Raw genomic sequence first — 24,018 nt, 5'->3', positions numbered from 1 at the left:
ACCGTTTTAGTCAAGTTTAGTGTTGTCGCCTTCAAAGTAGTTCTGGTTGCACACACTTTTTCCAGCGCTTCTGCCATTGATGGTAACATTTCTGGAACTCATCTTCTGTAATATCCTCCAAGATCCTCGTCACAGATTTTTGGACATCTTGTGCAGTTTGAAAATGGTGTCCCTTGACTGCCGTTTTGACTCTTGGAAATAGAAAAAAGTAGCACAGAGCGATTTCTGGTGAATAAGGTGGCTGTGGTATTACTGAAACTGTGGCAGTACTAAAATTTGTTTTGAGGTTAAAAACTGCTGTACTGACAGAGCAGAATGGGATGGAACATTATTGTGGTGCAGAATCCAACTGCCACCAATGTTGGAACGGACACGAAGAACTCTTTTAAGTCTTTCTAAAATTTCTTTCTTGTAATATTGGTTAACTGTTTGTCCAGGAGGCATCTACTCTTTATGAAGAATTCCCTTGGAATCAAAGAAGCACACAAGCATGCATCTCACTTTTGACTTTGACATGCGAGCTTTTTTTGGTCTGGGTGATCCCTTTGAGCACCATTGCGAACTTTAGCGTTTTGTCTCTGGATCGTACTAAAAAAACCAACTTTCATCACCAGTGATAACACGGCTCAGCAATTATGGATTGATTTCCGTTTGCTCTAACAGATCGGCTGCCACATTTTTCCGTGTTTCTCGCTGTTGTGGTGTGAGATTTTTGGGGACCATTTTTGCACAAATCTTTCTCATACCAAGTTCTTCAGTTATTACTAGACGAACCGTTTCACGATTGATGTTCAGTTCTTCTGCAATCATTTTCATGTATAATCTTCCATCAACTCATACGAGTTCATGCACCCTGGCCAAGTTGACATCTGACAGTGAGGTTGATAGTCGTCCACCGCGGTCTTCATCTTCAACATTCGTTCTGCCTTCACTAAGCATTTTATGCCAACGAAAAACTTGAGCTCTTGACATAACTCCTCTCCAAAAGCCTTCTGAAGCTTACCGTAAGCTGTCGTCGTGTTTTCACCCAATTTAACGCAAAAATGGCACACCGTTGCGCAATATTATGCGGTTCCATTTCCGTGACGAGAGACACAAACACGTGTTAACTTATTACAGCACAACTCACGACTGAGCAGTTGCATCGATGTGCCGCTTGACCTCTAAGCAGCTAATAGACCAAGGTAAAAGATATTGCGCCTACGAAAGCCTGCAAGGTTGCCACATCTTGCAAAGAAAATGAGTCTCATTACTTTATTGTTGCACCTCGTATAGTAGAACCAGTCTGATCACTTCTCAGCAGGCAGTAGCGCCATTCAGGGCAATAAATACGAAACGGCCGCTTTTCCCGTCCTGGTGACTTTACTACACCTTCCCCCACCGATCTTAATATTAACTGGTAACCTCCATAAATTGGTATATTGTATTATTTAATAACAGTAGTTTCAGTATGAGATATGACCACAAATGGCTGCTAAACGTATTGTTGTATTTCAACAGCCTTAATTAGATTTTGTTATTTTCTACGAACATGTGCCACATTTGAAGGTGACCATCTCTATAATGTGCATTCACGAATCCATGTTACTTCAGATTGACATTATAATGTAGCGTATGATCGGTGCTACTTGCACACGCTCCTGAGATGCCAGCATAGACAGACAGACAATAAGATATTCCCCCTCTCAGCTCTATTGTCTCTACAGCGGCTTCTCTACGTACCACTCTCTCCCTAACATATGCAGCAAACTTTACGAAGCTCCGGGCTAAATTCACCAGCGTGAATTAAACCTAAGCAAATCTTAAAGTATTACTGCCTCTAAGTACCTTTGTTTGTTACTCTTCTAAGAAGTTGTTAACGTTAGTTGACGTTCTTCGACCAGGCTGTTGATGCAAATTATTATGAAACACGGCTGAGAGCCGCGGGTGGGCGAACACTTGATACGGTCCGCATGCAGACCGCGGGCCGCAGTTTGACTACCACTGGTACTCTTTTATTCCAGTAACGCTTTTTCTTCGCCTATATATTTTCCATGTTCAGGCCTCATCATTATCAAGGCTACAGTTATTATCTAAGAACTTTTGTTCTTATGTCAACACTCCAGAAAATATTTTCCTTGTTTGCTGATCTGTTTTGCATATGTCATCACAACGAAGTAGGTTTCACTGTGGACGCTACTTAACTGCGAAATGAGCAGTGTATGACACCTAAAATCATCATCGTAGTCATTATCATCTTGCAAGTCTTCTACTGCTAGCGCCGCTTCTCGCTTCGCGTAATCCAAGTCCTCCGCTTATGCCAGTTTCCGTCCTGTAATCCCCTGGCACCTATCATACTCGGACCTCTCGACTCCAGCCTCTCCTACGTCACCACGCTTTGTTTTTCCCGCTGAAGTAAACTTCCACACCTCCTTTGGTCATTGGCTGTCGTCCATATCATTTTAGTCGTTTCATTGCTACGTTACGTATTTTTCATTTGTCGACACCCATAGCCTCCAGTTCGGGCGGAGTTTAGATATAACCTCTGTTATGTTACTATTTGGTACACGGTCCAGCCTAGAGTTACCAGAACGACGCCTCCAAAAGTCCATCTGTAGTATAGCCCACTTGTTCATCCGACGCTTGTTTACTACCCCCATTTCTGCTTTGTACACTCCTGGAAATTGAAATAAGAACACCGTGAATTCATTGTCCCAGGAAGGGGAAACTTTATTGACACATTCCTAGGGTCAGATACATCACATGATCTCACTGACAGAACCACAGGCACATAGACACAGGCAACAGAGCATGCACAATGTCGGCACTAGTACAGTGTATATCCACCTTAAGCAGCAATGCAGGCTGCTGTTCTCCCATGGAGGCGATCGTAGAGATGCTGGATGTAGTCCTGTGGAACGGCTTGCCATGCCATTTCCACGTGGCGCCTCAGTTGGACCAGCGTTCGTGCTGGACGTGCAGACCGCGTGAGATGATGCTTCATCCAGTCCCAAACATGCTCAATGGGGACAGATCCGGAGATCTTGCTGGCCAGGGTAGTTGACTTACACCTTCTAGAGCACGTTGGGTGGCACGGGATACATGCGGACGTGCATTGTCCTGTTGGAACAGCAAGTTCCCTTGCCGGTCTAGGAATGGTAGAACGATGGGTTCGATGACGGTTTGGATGTACCGTGCACTATTCAGTGTCCCCTCGACGATCACCAGTGGTGTACGGCCAGTGTAGGAGATCGCTCCCCACACCATGATGCCGGGTGTTGGCCCTGTGTGCCTCGGTCGTATGCAGTCCTGATTGTGGCGCTCACCTGCACGGCGCCAAACACGCATACGACCATCATTGGCACCAAGGCAGAAGCGACTCTCATCGCTGAAGACGACACGTCTCCATTCGTCCCTCCATTCACGCCTGTCGCGACACCACTGGAGGCGGGCTGCACGATGTTGGGGCGTGAGCGGAAGACGGCCTAACGGTGTGCGGGACCGTAGCCCAGCTTCATGGAGACGGTTGCGAATGGTCCTCGCCGATACCCCAGGAGCAACAGTGTCCCTAATTTGCTGGGAAGTGGCGGTGCGGTCCCCTACGGCACTGCGTAGGATCCTACGGTCTTGGCGTGCATCCGTGCGTCGCTGCGGTCCGGTCCCAGGTCGACGGGCACGTGCACCTTCCGCCGACCACTGGCGACAACATCGATGTACTGTGGAGACCTCACGCCCCACGTGTTGAGCAAATCGGCGGTACGTCCACCCGGCCTCCCGCATGCCCACTATACGCCCTCGCTCAAAGTCCATCAACTGCACATACGGTTCACGTCCACGCTGTCGCGGCATGCTACCAGTGTTAAAGACTGCGATGGAGCTCCGTATGCCACGGCAAACTGGCTGACACCGACGGCGGCGGTGCACAAATGCTGCGCAGCTAGCGCCATTCGACGGCCAACACCGCGGTTCCTGGTGTGTCCGCTGTGCCGTGCGTGTGATCATTGCTTGTGCAGCCCTCTCGCAGTGTCCGGAGCAAGTATGGTGGGTCTGACACACCGGTGTCAATGTGTTCTTTTTTTCATTTCCAGGAGTGTATATGGAGCGATGTTTTCAGCAACTGGATGATATATTACTTGATTGGTCCTTTTCCAGTTGTCAGTTCAGTACTCTAGCTGTCGTGGCTTACCATATTTCCTATTTTCGTCATCTTTTCTTTTTCAATTTGATCACATCATATCCCCCAGATACTTAAAATACTTACATCTCCTGATCTCACTGGTTCCAATCTCCTCATCCTCTAGAGTTCTGTCGCCAACTTTCAAACATCTGGTCCTCGTCGAGCTCTTTTTAACTTCCAAAGCTTGTACTCAGATTCATACTGATCTCTTGCTATGTCGACATGATCATCAGCGAAGAGAAGTGTGTAGATGATTTTACCGCACAGAGGGGCTCCCATGTCTCTGCATTTGCTGCTCCAGGTTTTTAAGTGCTTCCTCCACAATGATTTTAAAACGTGTCGGTGCTATAGCGAACACCTACCGCCGAGTCGTATGATGGTGCATCGCTTTTGTTCGCTAACATAACATGTATTGTTTCGGCATTGTACCCTTTCAAACGCATTACCACGCGATGTATAATTTTATCAAAGGATTACGCCATTTTGGTTTGTCTCCTGTAACGGCGTGCTTTGTATTGTGCCGCGACCATTTCAGAGTGGCCGGCCGCGGTGGCCGAGCGGTTCTAGGCGCTTCTGTCGGAACCGCACGACTACTACGGCGCAGGTTCGAATCCTGCCTCGGGCATGGATGTATGTGATTTCCTTAGGTTTAAGTAGTTCTAAGTTCTAGGGGGACTGATGACCTCAGATGTTAAGTCCCATAGTGCTCAGAGCTAGAGCCATTTCAGAGTGTATTGGGGCTGCAGACATGCACTTGCAAAGAAACAAAAAATATATATACGTATGTATATATTAATAAGGCGTTATGAACACTCCTTGTATCCAGTGTGAATGATAAAAAACGAAGCGGCAGACCACATATCTGTGAAGAACCGGCTACGGGAAGAAAAGTGGGGGACTTGGTAGTAGGAGAAAGGGGTGTCGCAGCCGAGACGTTAGTGAAAAAACGAATACTCATACACGGATCAGTTTTCAACATCTTGCAAAGTATGTTAAACATGGCAAAGATCTCCGCCCGCTTGTAGCGCTCCTGTTTACATCCATTCAAAAAGGCAGCTGGATCGAGGCGCTAGCTTTTGCAGCTTTCACGCTAATCCATACGACTTCTTCAATCACACAATCACTATGGACGAGTACTCTGTGTAATTGTTTCCAGGGATAAGGAAACGTAGCAAGCAGTGAAAACAGCCGAGAAGCTGAATTCAAGGTTGTGTATGTTTTTGCGACTTCCATGATGTGGTGTTACGTCTCGTAAGGGAAAAATCGTCACAGGAGCATAGTGTTGACATCTGACGTGATTGAATTTGATTATGGGAGGCTACCAAGACAAGGCGTCTTGGGAATTCGGTTTTGTTCCACGGCAACGCTCCAGCTTATTCTACAGAAAAGATATGCTGCTTTTTTCCCTGAGCGCTCCTGAGATGGCATCCATTTACTTCTTCCTCTTTCCTCCGATGAAAGTTTTTGTTTCTTTTTCTTTTTTTTTAGCGCTTTCAACATGACTACGAGCTGATTTTCGAAGTTTCCTGGAAAATCCATGGTGTGGAAAAATATGTGTCATTGAAGAGTTAATACGTACAGAAGGACTACTGCCACGTTTATAAAGTTTCATGATCTCAGCTTGGTTTTTCGAGATAATGATTCTATATGACTGTCTCTCTTACAATGTCATTATTTGTTATCATTCGAGGCGTTTCCAGATTGAAATTAGATTCAGCAATACGAACTTTCTAAGTGAAACAATTTCAGAAGACCGAAATTAGTATGTCGGCTTTCTTTGTGATTCCTTCATTTTGGGCCGGCCGGTGTGGCCGTGCGGTTCTAAGCGCTTCAGTCTGGAACCACGTGAACGCTACGGTCGCAGGTTCGAATCCTGCCTCGGGCATGGATGTGTGTGATGTCCTTAGGTTAGTTAGGTTTAAGTAGTTCTAAGTTCTAGGGGACTGATAACCACAGATGTTAAGTCCCATAGTGCTCAGAGCCTTCATTTTGGTGGCAGTAGGATCAGTGCGCCGTTGGGACCACGGAGTGTTTACAGGCTGTAGGACCAACTTCTTCGGATTCTTCATTAAACAGGTAGATCAAATTTTGCTTTGAGGCTGTATGAATACTTCTTGCATTACACTTCTTATGCTCATCTTCGCTTCATTCAGATTTTATTTGACAGCAAGACTTAGCTTCTTTCGAAACTATGGTGAAGTTCCCTTTGTTTTCGCAACCAACTTCTAACACGACAGTTGAACCATGGTGGTTGTTTTCCAACCAGTACAACCTTGTTGGCAAATACCTTTATTTGTACAGTAGCTTGAGTTTCATTTGCTGACACGCTACGCATCGTAGAGGTGAATATTTTGTTGACTGCTCAAGTAACCTGCAATATACAAGGTTTATCGGAAACCTAGTTATTTCACATCCTCGATATATTGAATAAATTTTGCCTTTATTAGAGATTCGATTTATCGAAATCTGACTCTATTTTTCGTTACAATTCTCTTCTATGACCGTCTGTCGGGATCACTCAACACATGCAGTTTCGTTTGCGTGGTGTCTTAGCGGATGATGTTTTCCTCCTTTACTGTATGCGGTATCAATCTTCAGCTCCCTGAGTTACGTAAGTACGCACCATTGGAGCACCAACAACCTGGTGACGTTCGAATTCACTTAGCTCTGACATAATGCACTCACAAGTACACAGAACATTGTTCTGATCACAGCTAACACAACTTTAAGGACACTGCACAGGTGCCGTCGGTGGTCAGATACAACCCATCTGCAGGCTTGGCTAGGATCTGCATTTATCCTGAAGCACTCATTTCTTGCGATGTTTCCATATTTTTATTCAACTCCTGTATATCGATACGCGATTTTCGTTAAGCTATAGGGGACAATTTGACCAATATTCTGTTGTACGAAAGGACTTTTCAAAGACTGAAGCTGCAGATTACGACATCGAACTTTTTTTGACGAAGGTATACACTTTTTTGTGGCATTGAAAAGGGCCTTCGAAGAGAACTTCAGCGTTAAACATGTGTGGAACTTGACCAAATAATAACAAGATAATAACGGCACAGGGTTGTGTCTAGGCATCAGGAGCAGAGCTCGCACGAATCTCTGCCCGATTGTACCAAATTTAAGCAAACACCTAACTCAGGTATAGTTCCTGCTGATGAAGTTTTTCAAGCACATCAGTCTATTATTTGATGTTGTATCGATGAGACAACTTGCTCCTGATTCTGCTAAGGCTTCCACCACGCATACATCATTCAAAGAAAAAGATACGGCTTTCGTTTATAGCGAATGCTGGCAAATATTGGAGAAGCGGTGCGGTTCTACGTTGAAAGGTGTCCTAATTTGCTCTATGTTTCATGAAATTAACTTTGACGTGATGCACTATATCAACAACGTTTTGATTCTTGGAAAAGGCTTAGTATCTAAGCGGTATGGATTAATGAACGATAAGAAAGAATTCTGGTCAAAACAAGTTTTATTATAAGTGCAGAATACTATCGCCACGTCTCAAAATATGCAATATGTATCTAAGATCTAGATCTCCCTTTACATTCCGGTTTTCCCGTTCAATGTCCTTGTGCTGTTGCTCTATCCTTTTGTCTTGTGATATTCGTATTGCACTCAGCGGCCAACGTTATTCTGACGCTGTACTCCGTCCCCACGTGCTTTTCAGGGGTTCCATCGGCCCTGAATTCATTTTTATGGATGAAAATGCACGACCACATTGAACAGCGAAGGAGGAGGAGCTCTTAGAACGAGAGGATATTTGACGAATGGACTGTTCTACCCGTTCCCCCGACTTAAATCACGTCGAACACATGTGCTATGCTTTGGAGAGACGCACTGCTGCACGTTCACATGCACCAGCGGCCATCCAGCTGTTGTCAGCCGCGTTGGTGGACGAATGTAACGGCCTACAAAAAGAGACTGTTACCACACCAACACTGTGGCCAGGATGTGAGCACGTTGAAAGACGAGCACTTCATTCACCTATCAGTGCTCGTATTTCATATTTCTAATCCCAGCATTCTGATATTCGGTAATATAATAATTCAGGCCCTGTTTTAATTTCTATGGGTTGCCTAATTTATTTGACGATGTTTACAGTTTGTCTCACACTGATCTGTGGGAGGAGCTTGGCGTTAGGAGTTTTCTTCATTTATGGGCGAGGCCAGCAGTCTTCCTTAGCAGCCATGATGGCTTCCCGTTTCCCATCTTTTTTCCGATCGCCAGGGTAACACGTGGTGTCGTTTGATCGTTCAGTAGTGGCCAAAGTTTCTCCTGTTCTCAGTTCCCCAACCTACCTTAACAACCTGCTATTCTGCTCGATTTTAACGTCGCGAGGTCGCCTCCCTCTGAGATTCCGGCCCTCTGATTCGCCATTTCAGGTGCGCACCCGTTTTTCGGCGGTAGGCGCCAACCGCCCTCCGCGGGTGGATGGTGGACAAAGGGGCCGTAGTCAGTTCTAGTGTGAGCGTGCTTGAGGCCGGAGGTGCTGCTTCCAGGAGATGAAGTTCGGTAAACATGGGCGCCGAAGTGCACTGTAGCTTCGCGCCCTGTGGCCCAGAGGGAACCTTGTAGGTCATTTTACAGATGTGCGTTGCTTAAATTACGGTTTACACAAATTTTCCGGTTTATAAGACTGTCGGTTTTCCTTGTACAGTTGGGCATAATGTGCGATATGTGCTGGTTAGTCATAGTAGCTTGCAGTACGGCACTAAAGTGTATACTTTCATGCTCGCTTTTCCGCTTCGTCTGGCAGTAGCTCTTTCAGTTCAACCGTGCAAAATTCGACTCAGAATTTAGGTTTTCCTAGCTTGAAAACTTGTGCCCTCTGTCCTACGCCACGTGGTGAGTGTCTGGCGCCCCTTCATGTTACGTTAACTTAGTCGGACCGCTAGCCAAAGTTATCTAGTGCCGCCCGTATGAATAGTTTCGCTTCTTGCTGGTTATGTTCCTTTAGTACAGGAGGCTACCAATCGATTCACCCACAGTAGCATCTTTCTTAGTCTTTGGCTGATTCATGGTGGTGGTCGTTGCATGCCTGCAACCCCGTCCGTTAGTAAATTGGACTTCATTTGATAACACAGCGATCGTTCCTAGAATTCCTTTTCTCCTGCTATCGTGGCTTATTATGAACGAGCGTTGGGGCAGGCTGCTGAACTCAATTCTTTCTTCTCCCATCCCCATTTGATTGTGTGTAATTGTTCAGTATTCAACTGTTAAATAAATGAGTTCTTTAATCTTTACGTTCTCCCTTTCATTACGTGAAACCACCCCTAGTGTCACAGTAGAATAATGCAGAACTATAACGGTTCCTATAAGGTCGTGCAGGTCTCGCGCCATTAATAATAGGATAAAGATTCAATATCGCGCCTGGCACGACCATTGCACATATGGCACCGATAATACTAATAATAATTTTCAGTTATCCCCCACTGATAAACTGGGAAGTGCTCACGGCTCAGTGTGAGTACGTAAGGACTAAATCCACTTGATGTGGTGGAAGTGTTCTCTGTTTTACCTAGCTGGTTTAGAAAAGATATCAAAAATTACAGCCCCTACAGCAAGGGATAGTAACCTGAAAAAAACGAGCAACCGCTTTTAACGTTACAGAGCATTCAGTGGCGTCCATGGTGACGACTCACCCTATTAAGAACTATGTCCCACCTTTCGTAATGCGCAGGAGCCTACCACGGAGCGCCATGAGATCAGTGTAATTATTGGCTATGAATAAAAATGTCATTTCTCTTCGTCACACTGCGTGTTTCTTTCAGTCATCTTATACTATGCTATACTAAAACTGTTGCCGGCCGCGGTGGTCTAGCGGTTCTAGGCGCGCAGTCCGGAACCGCGCGGCTGCTACGGTCGCAGGTTCTAATCCTGCCTCGGGCATGGATGTGTGTGATGTCCTTAGGTTAGTTAGGTTTAATTAGTTCTAAGTTCTAGGGGACTGATGACCACAGATGTTAAGTCCCATAGTGCTCAGAGCCATTTGAACCATTTGAACTTAAACTGTTATTTGTAAGTGTGGTCCAATTTTCACCGAGCTATGTTACTTGGCAGAGACACATCGTCCGGAAGTTACTTTCGTCCTTAAGTTTTGCACACCAGTGTATTAGTGAATGGAATAGGAGAAACAGTTACGATACTGTAAAACGGGTAGTACTGTCAATCTGTAAACTAAAGAGCCAGCAGGCGAGTCCCCAGTGTTTCTACCCAGCTACGTTGTACGGAGGATATGCAGACTATTTGCCAATGCAATACCGGCCCTTTCGCTGCCCGCCTTTTACACTGAAGCGCCAAAGAAACTGGTATAGGCACGCGTATTCAAATACGGAGATATGCAAACAGGCAGAACACGGCGCTGCGGCCGGCAACGCCTTTATAAGACAGTAAGTGTCTGGCGCAGTTGTTAGATCGGTTGCTGCTGCTACAATGACAGATTATCAAGATGTAAGTGAATTTGGACGTGGTGTTATAGTTGGCGTACGAAGATGGGACACAGAATCGCCAAAGGTAGGGATGAAGTGGGGATTTTCCTGTACGACTATTTCACGAGTGTACCGTGAATATCAGGAATCCGTTTAAAACATCAAATCTCTGACATCGCTGCGGCTGGAAAAATGTCCAGGAGGAGCGGGACTAACGGCGACTGAAGAGAATCGTTCAGTGTGGTAGGAATGCAACCCTTGCGCGAATTGCTGCACATTTCAGTGCTGGGCTATCAACAAGTGTCAGCGGGCGAACCATATGGACTTTCGGAGCCGAAGGCCCACTCGCTTACCCTTGATGACTGCACAATGCTTTACGCCTCGCCTGGGCTCGTGAACATTGACATTGGACTGTTGATGACTGGAAATAAGTTGCTTTGTCGGACGAGTCTCGTTTCAAATTGTGTCGAGCGGATAGACATGTACGGGTATGAAGACAACTTAATGAATCCATGGACCCTGCATGTAAGCAGGGGACTGTTCAAGCTGGTGTGTGGAGCGTATGCAGTTGGAGTTATATGGGACCCCTGATATTTCCAGACACGACTTTGACAGGTGAAACGTACGTAAGCCTCCTGTCTGATCACTTGCATCCATTCATGTCCATTCTGCATTCCGACGGACTTGGGCAATTCCAGAAAGACAATATGACGCTCCACAAGTCCAGAATTGCTACAGAGTGGCTCCAGGAACATTCTTCTGAGTTTAAACACTTCCGTTGCCACCAAACTCGCCAGACATGAATTTTATTGAGCACATTTGGGATGCCTTGCTATGTGCAGCTGAGAAGAGATCTCCACCCCCTCGTTGTCTTACTGATTTACGGACAGCCCTGTAGGATTCATGGTGTAAATTCCATGCAGCACAACTTCAGACATTAGTGGAGTCCATGCCATATTGTATTGCGGCACTTCTGCGTGCTCGCGGGGGCCCTACACGATATTAGAAGCAGGTGTACCACTTTCTTTGGCTCTTCAATGCAAATCAGAGCCAACGCAGTACTGAGACACGATTAGTATTGTTTATGTCCACTAAATGTGTTAGCAATACACGGAATACAGAACTTAGTAATTTATATAACTGACGTAGAAACGCACCTCCACAAAATCTGTCTAAATCATCACAGGCTGCACTGCACTGCTAGATGGGTAACTTCTTTTTAGTCACCCTGTAGCGCCCTTCCGGGAAAGGCGACTTTCCTCACCACAAGCTGTGCTCGCCGCCTGATTTACACACAGACTGTGTATCTAGCTACACGACTGTCAGAGACTTTGGAGAGTGAAAATTCCTGGCAGATTAAAACTGTGTGCCGGACCGAGACTCGAACTCGGGACCTTTGCCTTTCGCGGGCAAGCGCTCTACCAACTGAGCTGCCCAAGCACGACTCACGCCCCGTCCTCACAGCTTCACTTCTGCCAGTACCTCGTCTCCTACCTTCCAAACTTAACAGAAGCTCTCCTGCGAACCTTGCAAAACTAGCACTCCTGAAAGAAAGGATATAGCGGAGATATGGCTTACCCACAGCCTAGGGGATGTTTCCAGAATGAGATTTTCACTCTGCAGCGGAGTTACGTTTGGAAGGTAGGAGATGAGGTACTGGGAGAAGTGAAGCTGTGTGAGGACGGGGCGTGAGTCGTGCTTGGGTAGCTCAGCTGGTAGAGCATTTGCCCGCGAAAGGCAAATGTCCCGAGTTCGAGTCTAAATCCGGCACACAGTTTTAATCTTCCAGGAAGTTTGATATCAGCGCACACTCCGCTGCAGAGTGAAAATCTCATTCTGGGGACTTTGGAGAGTGTAGGTGTGAAGACGGCTGTCCGCGCTCACCCTGAAGCCGTGGTGGTCGCGCTGCTCGGGGCTGATCTTGTCGGCGTCCGGCGTGTCGTACAGGGTGAGCTCGAGGCCGGTGGTGGGCCCCGAGGCGAGGCTGTGGCGCACCGTGCAGCGCGCCGCGCCGCCCCCGCCGCCCACGCCGCCCCCGCCGCCATCGTCCTCGTCCTCCACCCGCTGGTCACCGCCGCCCTCCGCCCGCTGGCGCGACCAGCTGCGGCTGCGACAGTGCGGCTTCACTTCCTATTACTTCTATGCGCTTCATGCTTTACGTAAATGACAAAATACGCCACTCGATACTTCGGGCCTCCGTCTGGCTTTTCTCACCTAATTCCCAGCGAACAGGACATCGGGAAATTGTCTCACAGTAGTAGACTGCATCTACTGTTTATTTGTTTCCTTTTAATAAGTCTAAGAATAAGTTTGGAAGGGGAACTGAAACTCAAGAAAAAGAATTAAAATCTTTTGCCTATGACATTTTAATGCTGTCAGTTGAACGGAATGTACAACGTCTTGAAGAGAATTTATAAAGTGGACCTAAACAAAAGCAAAACAAGCGTAAATGGAATGTAATTGAACTGAATCGGGAGATGGTAAGAGAATTACGCTACTGGCCATTAAAACTGCTACACCAAGAAGAAAAGCAGATGAAAAACGGGTATTCATTGGACAAATATATTATACTAGAACTGACATGTGATTACATTTTTACGCAATTTGGCTGTATAGATCCTGAAAAGTCAGTACCCAGAACAACCACCTCTGGCCGTAATAACGGCCTTGATACGCCTGGGCGTTGAGTCAAACGGAGCTTGGATGGAGTGTACAGGTAGAACTGCCAATGCAGTTTCACCACTATACCACAGTTCATCAAGAGTAGTGACTGGCGTATTGTGACAAGCCAGTTGCTCGGCCACCATTGATCAGACGTTTTCAATTGGTGAGAGATCTGGAGAATGTGCTGGCCAGGGCAGCAGTCGAACATTTTCTGTATCCAGAAAGGCCCGTACAGGACCTGCAACATGCGGTCGTGCATTATCCTGATGAAATGTAGCATTTCGCAGGGACCGAATGAAGGGTTGAGCCACGGGTCGTAATACATCTGAAATGTACCGTCACTTTTCAAAGTCCCGTCAATGGGAACAAGAGGGGACCGAGACGTGTAACCAATGGCACCCCATACCATCACTCCGGGTGATACGCCAGTATGACGATGACGAATACACGCTACCAACGTGCGTTCACCGCGATGTCGCCAAACACGGATGTTACCATCATGATGCTGTAAACAGAACCTGGATTCATCCGAAAAAAAAGACGTTTTGTCATTCGTGCACCCATGTTCGTCGCTGAATGCACCATCGTAGGCGCCCCTGTCGGCGATGCAGCGTCAAGGGTAACCGCAGCCATAGTCTCCGAGCTGACAGTCCATGCTACTACAAACGTCGTTGAACCGTTCGTGCAGATGGTTGTTGTCTTGCAAACGTCCCCATCTGTTGACTCAGGGATTGAGACGTGGCTGCCCAATCCGTTACAGCCATGCGTATAAGATGCCCGTCATCTCGACTGCTAGTGATACGATGCCATTGGGATCCAGCAAGGCGTTCCGTGTTACCCGCATAAACCCACCGATTCCATATTCTGCTAACAGTCATTGGATCTCGACCAACGCGAGCAGCAATGTCGTGATACGATAAATAGCAATCGCGATGGGCTACAATCCGACATTTATCAAAGTCGGAAACGTGATGGTACGCATTTCTCCTCCTTACACGAGGCATCACAACAACGTTTCACCAGGCAACGATGGTCAACTGCTGTTTTTGTATGAGAAATCGGTTGGAAACTTTCCTCATGTCAGCACGTTGTAGGTGTCGCCACCGGCGCCAACCTTGTGTGAATGCTCTGAAAAGCTAATCATTTACATATCACAGCATCTTCTTCCTGTCGGTTAAATTTCGCGTCTGTAGCACGTCATCTTTGTGGTGTAGCAATTTTAATGGCCAGTAGTGTAGTTTTGGAAATGAGACAATGAAAGGAATACATGATTTTTGATATTGGGCAGCAAAATAAATGACGATAATCGAACTAGATAGGATATGTAGTGCAGACTGGCAGCAGCAAGAAAAGCGTTTCCGAAATATAGAAATATGTTAACATCGAACATAAAATATAGATTTGAGGAAGAAGTTTTTGAATGCATTTGTCTGGAGTGCAGTCTTAAGCGAAGCGAAGCGTGGATAATAGACCTTTTAGACATGAAGGAGATAGAATCTTGTGAAACGAACAAATGATGAGGCGCTCGACTGAATTGACAAAAAGATATATTTATGGCACATTTTGAATGTAATATCGGATTCGTTGAGAGGAAACTTCCTGATCGCATCACGAAATTATCAAATTCGTAATGGAAAACAGTTTGTCGGTTAAAAATTGTGGAGGGAGTCGTAGGCACGAACGCATTAAGCACGTTCAAATGGATGTGCGTTGCAGTAGTTATTCAGAGTTATAGCTTGTACAGTACAGACTAACATGAAGAGGCGCATCAAATCAATCTTCGGACTGAAGTCCATAAAAGAGAAGAAGGTTAGTGTTGATTGCCCCGTCGACAGCGACGTCATTAGAGACAAAGCACAACCTCGGATTAGGGAAGGATGGGAAATGAAATCGGTCGTGCCCTTTTGAAGGAACCATCTCGACATTTGCCTGAAGCGATTTAGGGAAATCACGGAAAACATAAATCAGGATGGCTGGAAGCGGGTTTGAACCGTCTTTCTCCCGAATTCGAATCCAGCTTGCTAACCATTGTGCCACCTCATCCAGTGAAGTCCACAAAAACAACTTCATAAATTTAACACCAATTTCCTGAAACTGACAGACAACATGTATCGTAGATCTTATCGTTCTTACATATCGCAGATCTTATCGTTCTTTCCTCGGCGTGATGTAACTGCGAAGCGATGCTAGTGACATTTTAGGGCGATTTGACATGAAGTTATGTCAGTAGTTATTGGTTGCCATGTTGATGTCATTTTTAAGTAGAGTAGCTGAAATTAATACTACAATTATTTCAGGTTTGGAAGCATCTGAATGGGTTCAGAAATTCTCAGTCATATAACGTTTAATTTGTGTTGTCTTTTGGAAACTTAATTATATTCATAATATTTCTTACTTAACTGTTGTACTTGACTTCGTTATTTGTAATTAATAACAGATAAAGGGATCAGGTGCTCCAGTTGCAGAAATTTAATTTAATTATTAACTTTTGATAGGGTGCCAGCAGTTATCCTTTACAAAACCGAATTACGCAATAACTACCATTTTTTATCACACACTAATATTAAAAAGAAAAAGTAACATGCCAATCATTATTTCACGTTCACTTTTTATGGTTCTAAGATATCGCTTTAAGACAAACCGAAAATTAGCAGGAGGATTATCATGGAAATGATATAATACATTTTATTTAACAGGTGGCACTTGGTGGTGAGTTGATATAGTGTGATTTGTGGTACTGCCTAGTGACAGTTTTTTTTTTTTTGGTCATCAGTCTACTGACTGGTTTGATGCGGCCCGCCACGAATTCCTTTCCTGTGCTAACCTCTTCATCTAAGAGTAGCACTTGCAACCTACGTCCTCAATTATTTGCTTGACGTATTCCAATCTCTGTCTTCCTCTACAGTTTTTGCCCCCTAAAGCTCCCTCTAGTACCATGGAAGTCATTCCCTCATGTCTTAGCAGATGTCCTATCATCCTGTCCCTTCTCCTTATCAGTGTTTTCCACATGTTCCTTTCCTCTCCGATTCTGCGTAGAACCTCCTCATTCCTTACCTTATCAGTCCACCTAATTTTCAACATTCGTCTGTAGCACCACATGTAAAATGCTTCGATTCTCTTCTGTTCCGGTTTTCCCACAGTCATGTTTCACTACCATACAATGCTGTACTCCATACGTACATCCTCAGAAATTTCTTCCTCAAATTAAGTCCGGTATTTGATATTAGTAGACTTCTCTTGGCCAGAAATGCCTTTTTTGCCATAGCGAGTCTGCTTTTGATGTCCTCCTTGCTCCGTCCGTCATTGGTTATTTTACTTCCTAGGTAGCAGAATTCCTTAACTTCATTGACTTCGTGACCATCAATCCTGATGTTAAGTTTCTCGCTGTTCTCATTTCTACTACTTCTCATTACCTTTGTCTTTCTCCGATTTTCATGACAGTTTCGGGCTCAAAACTCCAGATATGAAAAAATTCCACAGCAGGCGGAGAAGCGTCTCCCATCAGGCCGCGGTGTTAAGTGTCTCAGAGTATGGGGATCTTTCCCCTGACTTTTTGCAAAATTTGTTTTCGATATACCCTATCATACACAAAAATTATTTGAACGACCTGAATTGTGTTTCGCCTGATCTGAACGCCGCGTACATAACGTAGCTGTCCTCCAGGTCCTCTAATCTCTTTACAGTAGTCATTTGACTACAAAAAGGATACCAAAAGACACCGCTAGTGATCACTGTTCTGTAAGGTAATCAGTCCAGATGTAAATCAACACAACGATATTGTAAATACTAGGAAATGCGTCATTAGAGATGAGTCACTCCTTAACGCTTGTATACTCAATTTTATTGCAGTAAATGACGGTTCAAAATGGCTGTCACACTCATTAGAATTTGCGCTAACTAACTCCATTACGTAAGTCGTTTCAGAAATATTTAGGCAAAATTGAAGATTTTATGAACAAGAGATTATGTGACAATATCTGGAATCCTGAAGTTCTATGAAAGTTCGAAGTATTTTTGCTCTTTAAAAGGTTTTCTCACACCTGTGGAAGGTCGTTCCTGATACGTTTAATTTGTTATAAGATGGATGCTGAGCTAACCAGTTAAAGGCAAAATCGAATATCAGCGGCAAGCGCTCAATGGAAACCTCAAAACTAACATCGTATCACCAGTAATTTGTCTGCATTCAGGATTGAGCAATTCTTTGTGAACATGTCTGAACTGTAAACAACAGGACGAACTTTTTTGCTCTGGATTTGTATTGAAGACAAAACACCTAGAGCCACTGTAACGAAGCAAAGCTATCATGCCTGTCAGTGACTCGATCATAGCAACGTTCGTCTTTGGTGACTAGGCGTAAAGAGTCGAGAAATATCGAAGCTTCTACCAGTATCAGTTACAGAATATGAACTTGAAAATATTTGTGCTCTACCTGTAATCCTGTAAAGACTCTTATTTCCTTGTTAACTAACCGCGAAACACGTTTAATATAATTTCAAGTGACAAAGTTTGCACGTGTTTAAAGCGAAGTGCCATGATATAAAATTTTATGATGGGGACTCGAACCCAGCACGTAATCAGATTGTTTACTAAGTAAAATCAGACGTTATCTATCGATTTTTTTCAGCAGAAGCGAGATTTTTGGATTTGAAATTAGGATACATTTTCTTTGCCTGACCGGGAATCGAACCTGGCCATACCGCTGTTGTTTTCTGTAAATGAATTGTTTATCAGTACTGAGATGTGTTCGTGTAAGACCAGAAATAACGGCACGATCGTTATTGTTGAGAACACATAAAGAGACATTAAAAATGAAATTATTTATCTCTAATAGTTAAGTGTACAAACGGTAGAGCTTGAAGTGAAACCATGGATATTTTTGTGCAGGACCAGGTTTCGAGCCTACATATGTGTTTTTCGGTGAGGCCCTGAGGAGTTTGCCATTTTGGGGAAAACAACGAAATGATCGAACTATATCGTTCCGTGTTAATTAACTGGTGAATTATCAGCAGACGTCTGACACGAAAATTATGCTAGTCTCTCAGTGGGACGTAAAATGCTTTTAGCTATCATAGCCTCGATTGGAAGCCATTTTGAAACTTTCATTATTTCAAGAAATTTATTAGATCGTGAAATACCGTTCAAGAGTGTGAAGTTACGAAATACTTCGATTATTACTGTCATTATCGCTGCTGACTTCCTCATTTTGCTGCTGCTACATTTAATGCATCTTAGTCATTTTTGGAAGCAGTGGCCCAAATACAGGGAAATATTTAGTTCACAGTAAATGGTTGCGGCGTTCTGTGCTAGCTGGACCGTCCTTTTCTAGTTACTACTACTGCAAAATACTATAGAACGTAATCTTTCCTTCTGTTCGTCAAAGATTTTCGGGGGACAGCATAATTTCCCAACATGACCGTTCTCCTGTTCATGCGGCGATCTGCGTAAAACACAGGCTTCAAATGAAAGGAGACGTTGAGCTGTTGGGCTGGCCTCCAAAGGTGATGACATCAGTCCCATAGTGCACGTATAGACAGATATGGAGAAAATTATTAGATGCAGAAGACCATCATCGACAACCAAGACAGCGCTGTCCGAAGCAGTTCACTGCGCATGGGAAGAGATGTCGCAGAATAACAGATTCATGCGGATACTAGGTGCCTCTATTCCATGATTGCCAAATGCGGAAACTGGACACGGTACTGTTTTACTGTTAGGAGGGAGAAAATGTTTATAGCAATTGAACGATTTGTTCTCCGTCGAAGAGGAGGAAAATTCGTTCGTCTTACCTCCTTTTTTTCTAATTTACATGAAAACTAGGCTTTCGATTTCACTTTTTTCCGTCATTTAAGAGATTCTTGATTTTAAATTACTTTACGACATTTCTCGAAAAAGACTGAGAGAAACATGATACTTTTTTTTTTTAATATGTTGCTTGACTTAAATGCTGATGAAGGCATCAAAGAAAAAGTATTTAGTTTCTTTAAGTAGAAAAAAGCATACTGACGAAAGCACAAAAGAGATATCATTTTCGTTTAATGCGAAGCAGAAGTCACAGTTCACAAGAAAAAAGTGGTACAAAGCCGGTGGTGTAGAAATAGTACATTAAAATTTCGCATACTTAATAATTCTCATTGTCTTCTTCACGGAAGTGACAGGATTCGAAACCCCTACCGGCGTATTAGAAACTGACCGCCTTACGCACCACGCCATTCTAACAATCTGATAAGCTAAACTTACAAAATGGCGTGATATGGTCTGTAGTGTAACACCTTTTCCATGACGATGAAATGACATACCGAGTGAAAGGGGCTCCTTGCGTCTTAGATGGTAAGGCAGACAATCCATCTGACTAAATTCCATGAACGGAGCTATAAAGAACGTAAGCTAATTGAATGTGTCACAGTAGGGGCTCTACAAGGTTTTATCAGATTCGATTGATTGGAAGACGCCGTGTGTAGGAGAGTGTGAGAGATTAACGCAAGTGTCATACAATTTTGCCACAGTGATGGCGCAGTTACCCCTATGGCAACTGCTCATGCGGAAAATGGCTTCAGAACTATTGAAGTACATATCCTATTACAATGACTGAAGTGCACCAGAAAATTCAGTTGAATTATACACTTATCGGAGCTATCTTACTCGAACGTCTGATGTAATGATAAATATCTACTTGGTCCGTTCACAGCTGAGAATTGATTCAAGTATATCCCACAGTAATCAACAAGTATATTTACAAGAAAAATGGATCTCTTTTGATGCAGATACAAAAAGAAAGATAAGAAGAAACGTGCAATTCTGCTATTCAATACGTTTCTCATCTCCAGATTTACCAGTATGGTCAGTGCTTCCGCAACGTTCGTCTCGGGTGATGATGCGCTAAATGACAAATAACAAACAGATTTTGTCAAAAACAGTCCCTTGGAGCCTTTTCTGAGCCTTTCTTGTGAAGTAGCTCGGTATTTCAAAAACAAACACTTCTGCTCAATCCTACAATATGTTGAATGGAGGCCGTACGATGGCTTATGACGCAGAGCTTGTTTTATGATTTATTCATTGAATTTCGTTCTGGCCGCTTGCAGACCGAATAAAGAAAACGAGAACCACACTTACAAACTGCAGTTTTTATATGCGAGGTCCCAACCGACTTCTATATCAGCCAGCACAGTAAAAATCGAATGTGTTACTACTAAATCAACATGCGATATACCTTACTCCATTACGTCCATATTTCTTAATGTAGATTACTGAGAATGTGACATTAGAGAGCAATCTTAGCTTAGGTGCCATACATCAAATCTGGGTTCAAACAATGAATTTTACTTAGCCACTGTCACATCTTAAGTGGAAGACATTTAGAATATTTGATCGAGATGACAAGAAAGTACAGTATTAGACACAAAAGCTGGCCGCCTCAGAAACGAAGTTCGAGTGGTTCACTTACGGCAGCCAATATTCCTGGCCACCCGTCAGAATTATAAGTCGCATTCACGATCTGGCAACACTGTATGATGCAGAAGTGTATGGAGGAAGTTCTGTATGTCTTTTTGAGGTGTTACAGAAACGTATCTGCTTGTGGTGCAGTGGTAAGCTTTGTGCTCTGTAAATGTAAAGTTCCATTTTCGGGTCCATACAATTCCCTGGCTTCTTTAAATCCTATATTGGATATCTGATAAAGTTGTCAGTCTGATGGAAACTCCAACATAATTCGTTTCATTTTCTAATCCACATGCAATAGCAAAAAGTTCGAGAAACATTCCCGACAAACAGCTCGTGCCTACGTCAAGAAAAAAACAGTTTACGCTCGAAAGCGTCCACTCTCCATAGCTGCTACCGGCTACTGGCCATACAACGCACGCTGTGAATGTGAAGACGCCTCTAACTAGATGAACATGGCGCGGCGCTATGTGTGTATTTATCAACGTTCATTTTCTTCCTTGAAGTTCTCGTGTTACGATTTGTATTTTTCTAGCATGAAACATATGAACGTTGCTCAAGCGTGATAAACTATAGTAGCAAGTGGAAAAAGTCCTGATTTGCGGCATATTATTCGCTTTGTGTTTAGCAGTCTTCGAAGGCAGCAGAGGCAGCGCTGAATCTTTGTCTTGTGTGTGGGGCGAGTTATTTTGGGCGAAACACATCAGAAAACGACTTTTTTGCTCCATGAAATATCGTTCCGGCATGAATGAATTTGCACATTCAAGAAGCCTCGATAACAGACATATGTGATGGAGTGCGACTATTTATGCATTGTGCGGCATTTGCATTCAATAGGCTACGTTCAGATGTCGGGAGCCGGCCGGTGTGGCCGAACGGTTCTAGGCGCTTCAATCTGGAACCGCGCGACCGCTACGGGACTGATGACCTCAGATGTTAAGTCCCATAGTGCTCAGAGCCATTTAACCATTTTTTTTTCAGATGTCGCGAGCAGTAGTATGGCATGCTCTAATTTAAAACAACAAAAATCAGAAGTGCGACGATTAATGCATTTTTGCTTGATCGTCGTCAGTTGTCTCATTGAGAATTCCAATGCAGTATTCCTACTGGTGACTAGGTATGATGTATTTATATTAACTTCTTAAGAAGAATTAATGGCTGAGCCCTAACAAAAGATATATAATCGAGCAGAGGGCAGTGTGAACATAATATTTTGCCTATGGTGCCTCAGAAAGAGTGTTGTGCATTACGTAAACGGCCGCAGGGGAGAGTATACCGCACCTGCTATTTTTGCCATGAACTAAGACACGTATCGGTCGCAGCGTACGAAAAACGACCTACAAAACTTCGTCACGTGTTGATACTACCAAGATTTAGCAGTCTGTCGATTTCACTAACAAAACCATCTAGGAGTTTGAAATGTCATACGCACTTATACTTCTGATCTTCCACCCTCAAATGTTTATTTTCCAAGCTCCTTATCGAAAAACAGTCAAGAAAATTCTCCTCTGGACGAAAATGCACTTCAAACCTGGTTCGGTGACATCTTTAGCTCATGGCCAGTATGTAGGAATGGAATGGATAAACTACATGAGGGCTGTCAGACTGTTGTAGATTATGTGAGATGATAACCTGTTGATGCTTAATTTCTCTCTGATGTTTACTGTTGCGTTCAATAAAATAATGGAGAACGCCATTGAAATACGCACTGCAGTAATTCATACGAAATGCAGATTACCACAATATCCTTATGACGAAAGTCTACTTTAATGAAACATAAAATATCTGTAACAGGAATGTGCCTATATCAGCATTAATTAATATTACCCATTCTGGACTTCAAAATGGTCTGTGTTTACGTGATGTCCTACGTCACAGTGAAGTGGTTTGGAAATTTGACATTCCAAAAATAAATAAATAAATAAATAAATAAAACTAAAAAGTAAATAAATAAAATTTCCTCACTGCTTTACCACCTGACTGCCAGTAGCTCTGTTGCAAAACTGCTAAAAATGTATCCTCCACCGCGACTGGAACCAAAGACCCCTACTTTAAAGGCAACGACGTTACCTCACAACGAGGGGAATACCGCAGCGTTCTACTCTCCCTTATTGCTTCAATTAAACTACATGAGGACAGGTAAGTTGCAGTGTAAAAGACGAGATTAGCTGCTATTTCCACGCCGAATGACGTTTCTGGATTCAGAGCCATAAATTGATGGCTTTATTCACACATTACGTGAAAATAACTCAGATTATTTAATGGAAACCATACAAATATCTCAAGTGAGTTTTGTAAACTAGTTCTGTGTCATCCAGAAAGTAACTCTTCGGTCACAGGGTTCACTTCTACCAGGAAATGCCAGCCTTGAGCGGTCTGGGGAGTAAGGATAGTTCGTGTCTCAAACGCTTGGCGGCCGAGCGCCGAAATGATTAAAGCGTATGTCAATGAGGCTTATTCACCTGTCTGTAACTCGGTATACAGACTACAGCGGCGTCACTAATAATGCTCAGATGTGCCGACTGAAAGCTAAACAACAAGAACCATTAACTGTCACGATTACTTGTGTTTTTTTGTCTTGAGTGTACTGAAACTAAAAATTTCGGCTAGACATGTTTCACCTTTTGAGAAGATCTGCCTTAGTTACAGCGTAAATGTTATGACTAGGCGGCACACCTGTTTTATAATAATACCTTGTAAAATATTTTTCTTGAGATCGATGTCAATGGTACTGTCCATCAAAGACAGACACACAAATAAAGAGACAATAATGCAGCATCGACTGCAAAACTTAATGCTGCGAATAAAATGAAATTCCAAATCGAGAAAGGTTGCTATGTAGGAAACCATAAGAAATGACAAAAAATGCAGGCCCAAAATTCCACTGAAAATCAAACTAGCGAACGTGTGGAGCGCAACTTCGATTACAGCTTCTGCTAACGTGAAAGGAGAAACAGTTGTTATTAGAAAGTGGAACAAGGAACACAAAACACTGACAGTAGGAATAAGTCATCCTCGAGTAAAACTATCGTTCAGTCCATAAATACTAAAATAAAGACACGTATCATCAGTTCTTTCCAATTAAAATGATGCTGATGGTGTGTCAGTGAAAGCGGAAAGCGCATGTGTTGAAGAGCTTCTCAACGTGCATTATTCTTAAGACAGAGAGAAACTGAAGTAATAAGACTTTCACTAATCTGAGCGTGGTGGTGAGATTCTATGCATCACTTACTCAGAGTGTTATTCGAAATGGAATGAGCTTTTGGCGTCATTGGCCGGGAGGCCCCTTACGGGGCAGGTCCGGTAGCCTTGGTGCAGGTC

At 43.8% G+C, this 24,018-nt stretch overlaps 1 protein-coding gene across 1 annotated transcript in view; it reads right to left on the bottom strand.

Moving 5' to 3' along the window:
* The window catches only part of LOC124613630 (sodium channel protein Nach-like), a 170,122-nt gene that overhangs the window by 84,303 nt on the left and 61,801 nt on the right, over positions 1-24,018 (bottom strand). Inside the window, exon 5 of the mRNA XM_047142344.1 lies at positions 12,484-12,583. Coding sequence (XP_046998300.1) covers positions 12,484-12,583 — 100 coding nt within the window. The remainder of the gene's footprint in view (positions 1-12,483; positions 12,584-24,018) is intronic.

This window comes from Schistocerca americana, chromosome 4 (assembly GCF_021461395.2).
Source record: "Schistocerca americana isolate TAMUIC-IGC-003095 chromosome 4, iqSchAmer2.1, whole genome shotgun sequence".
Taxonomy (NCBI): domain Eukaryota; kingdom Metazoa; phylum Arthropoda; class Insecta; order Orthoptera; family Acrididae; genus Schistocerca; species Schistocerca americana.
This window is presented reverse-complemented; position numbering and strand designations above follow the sequence as displayed.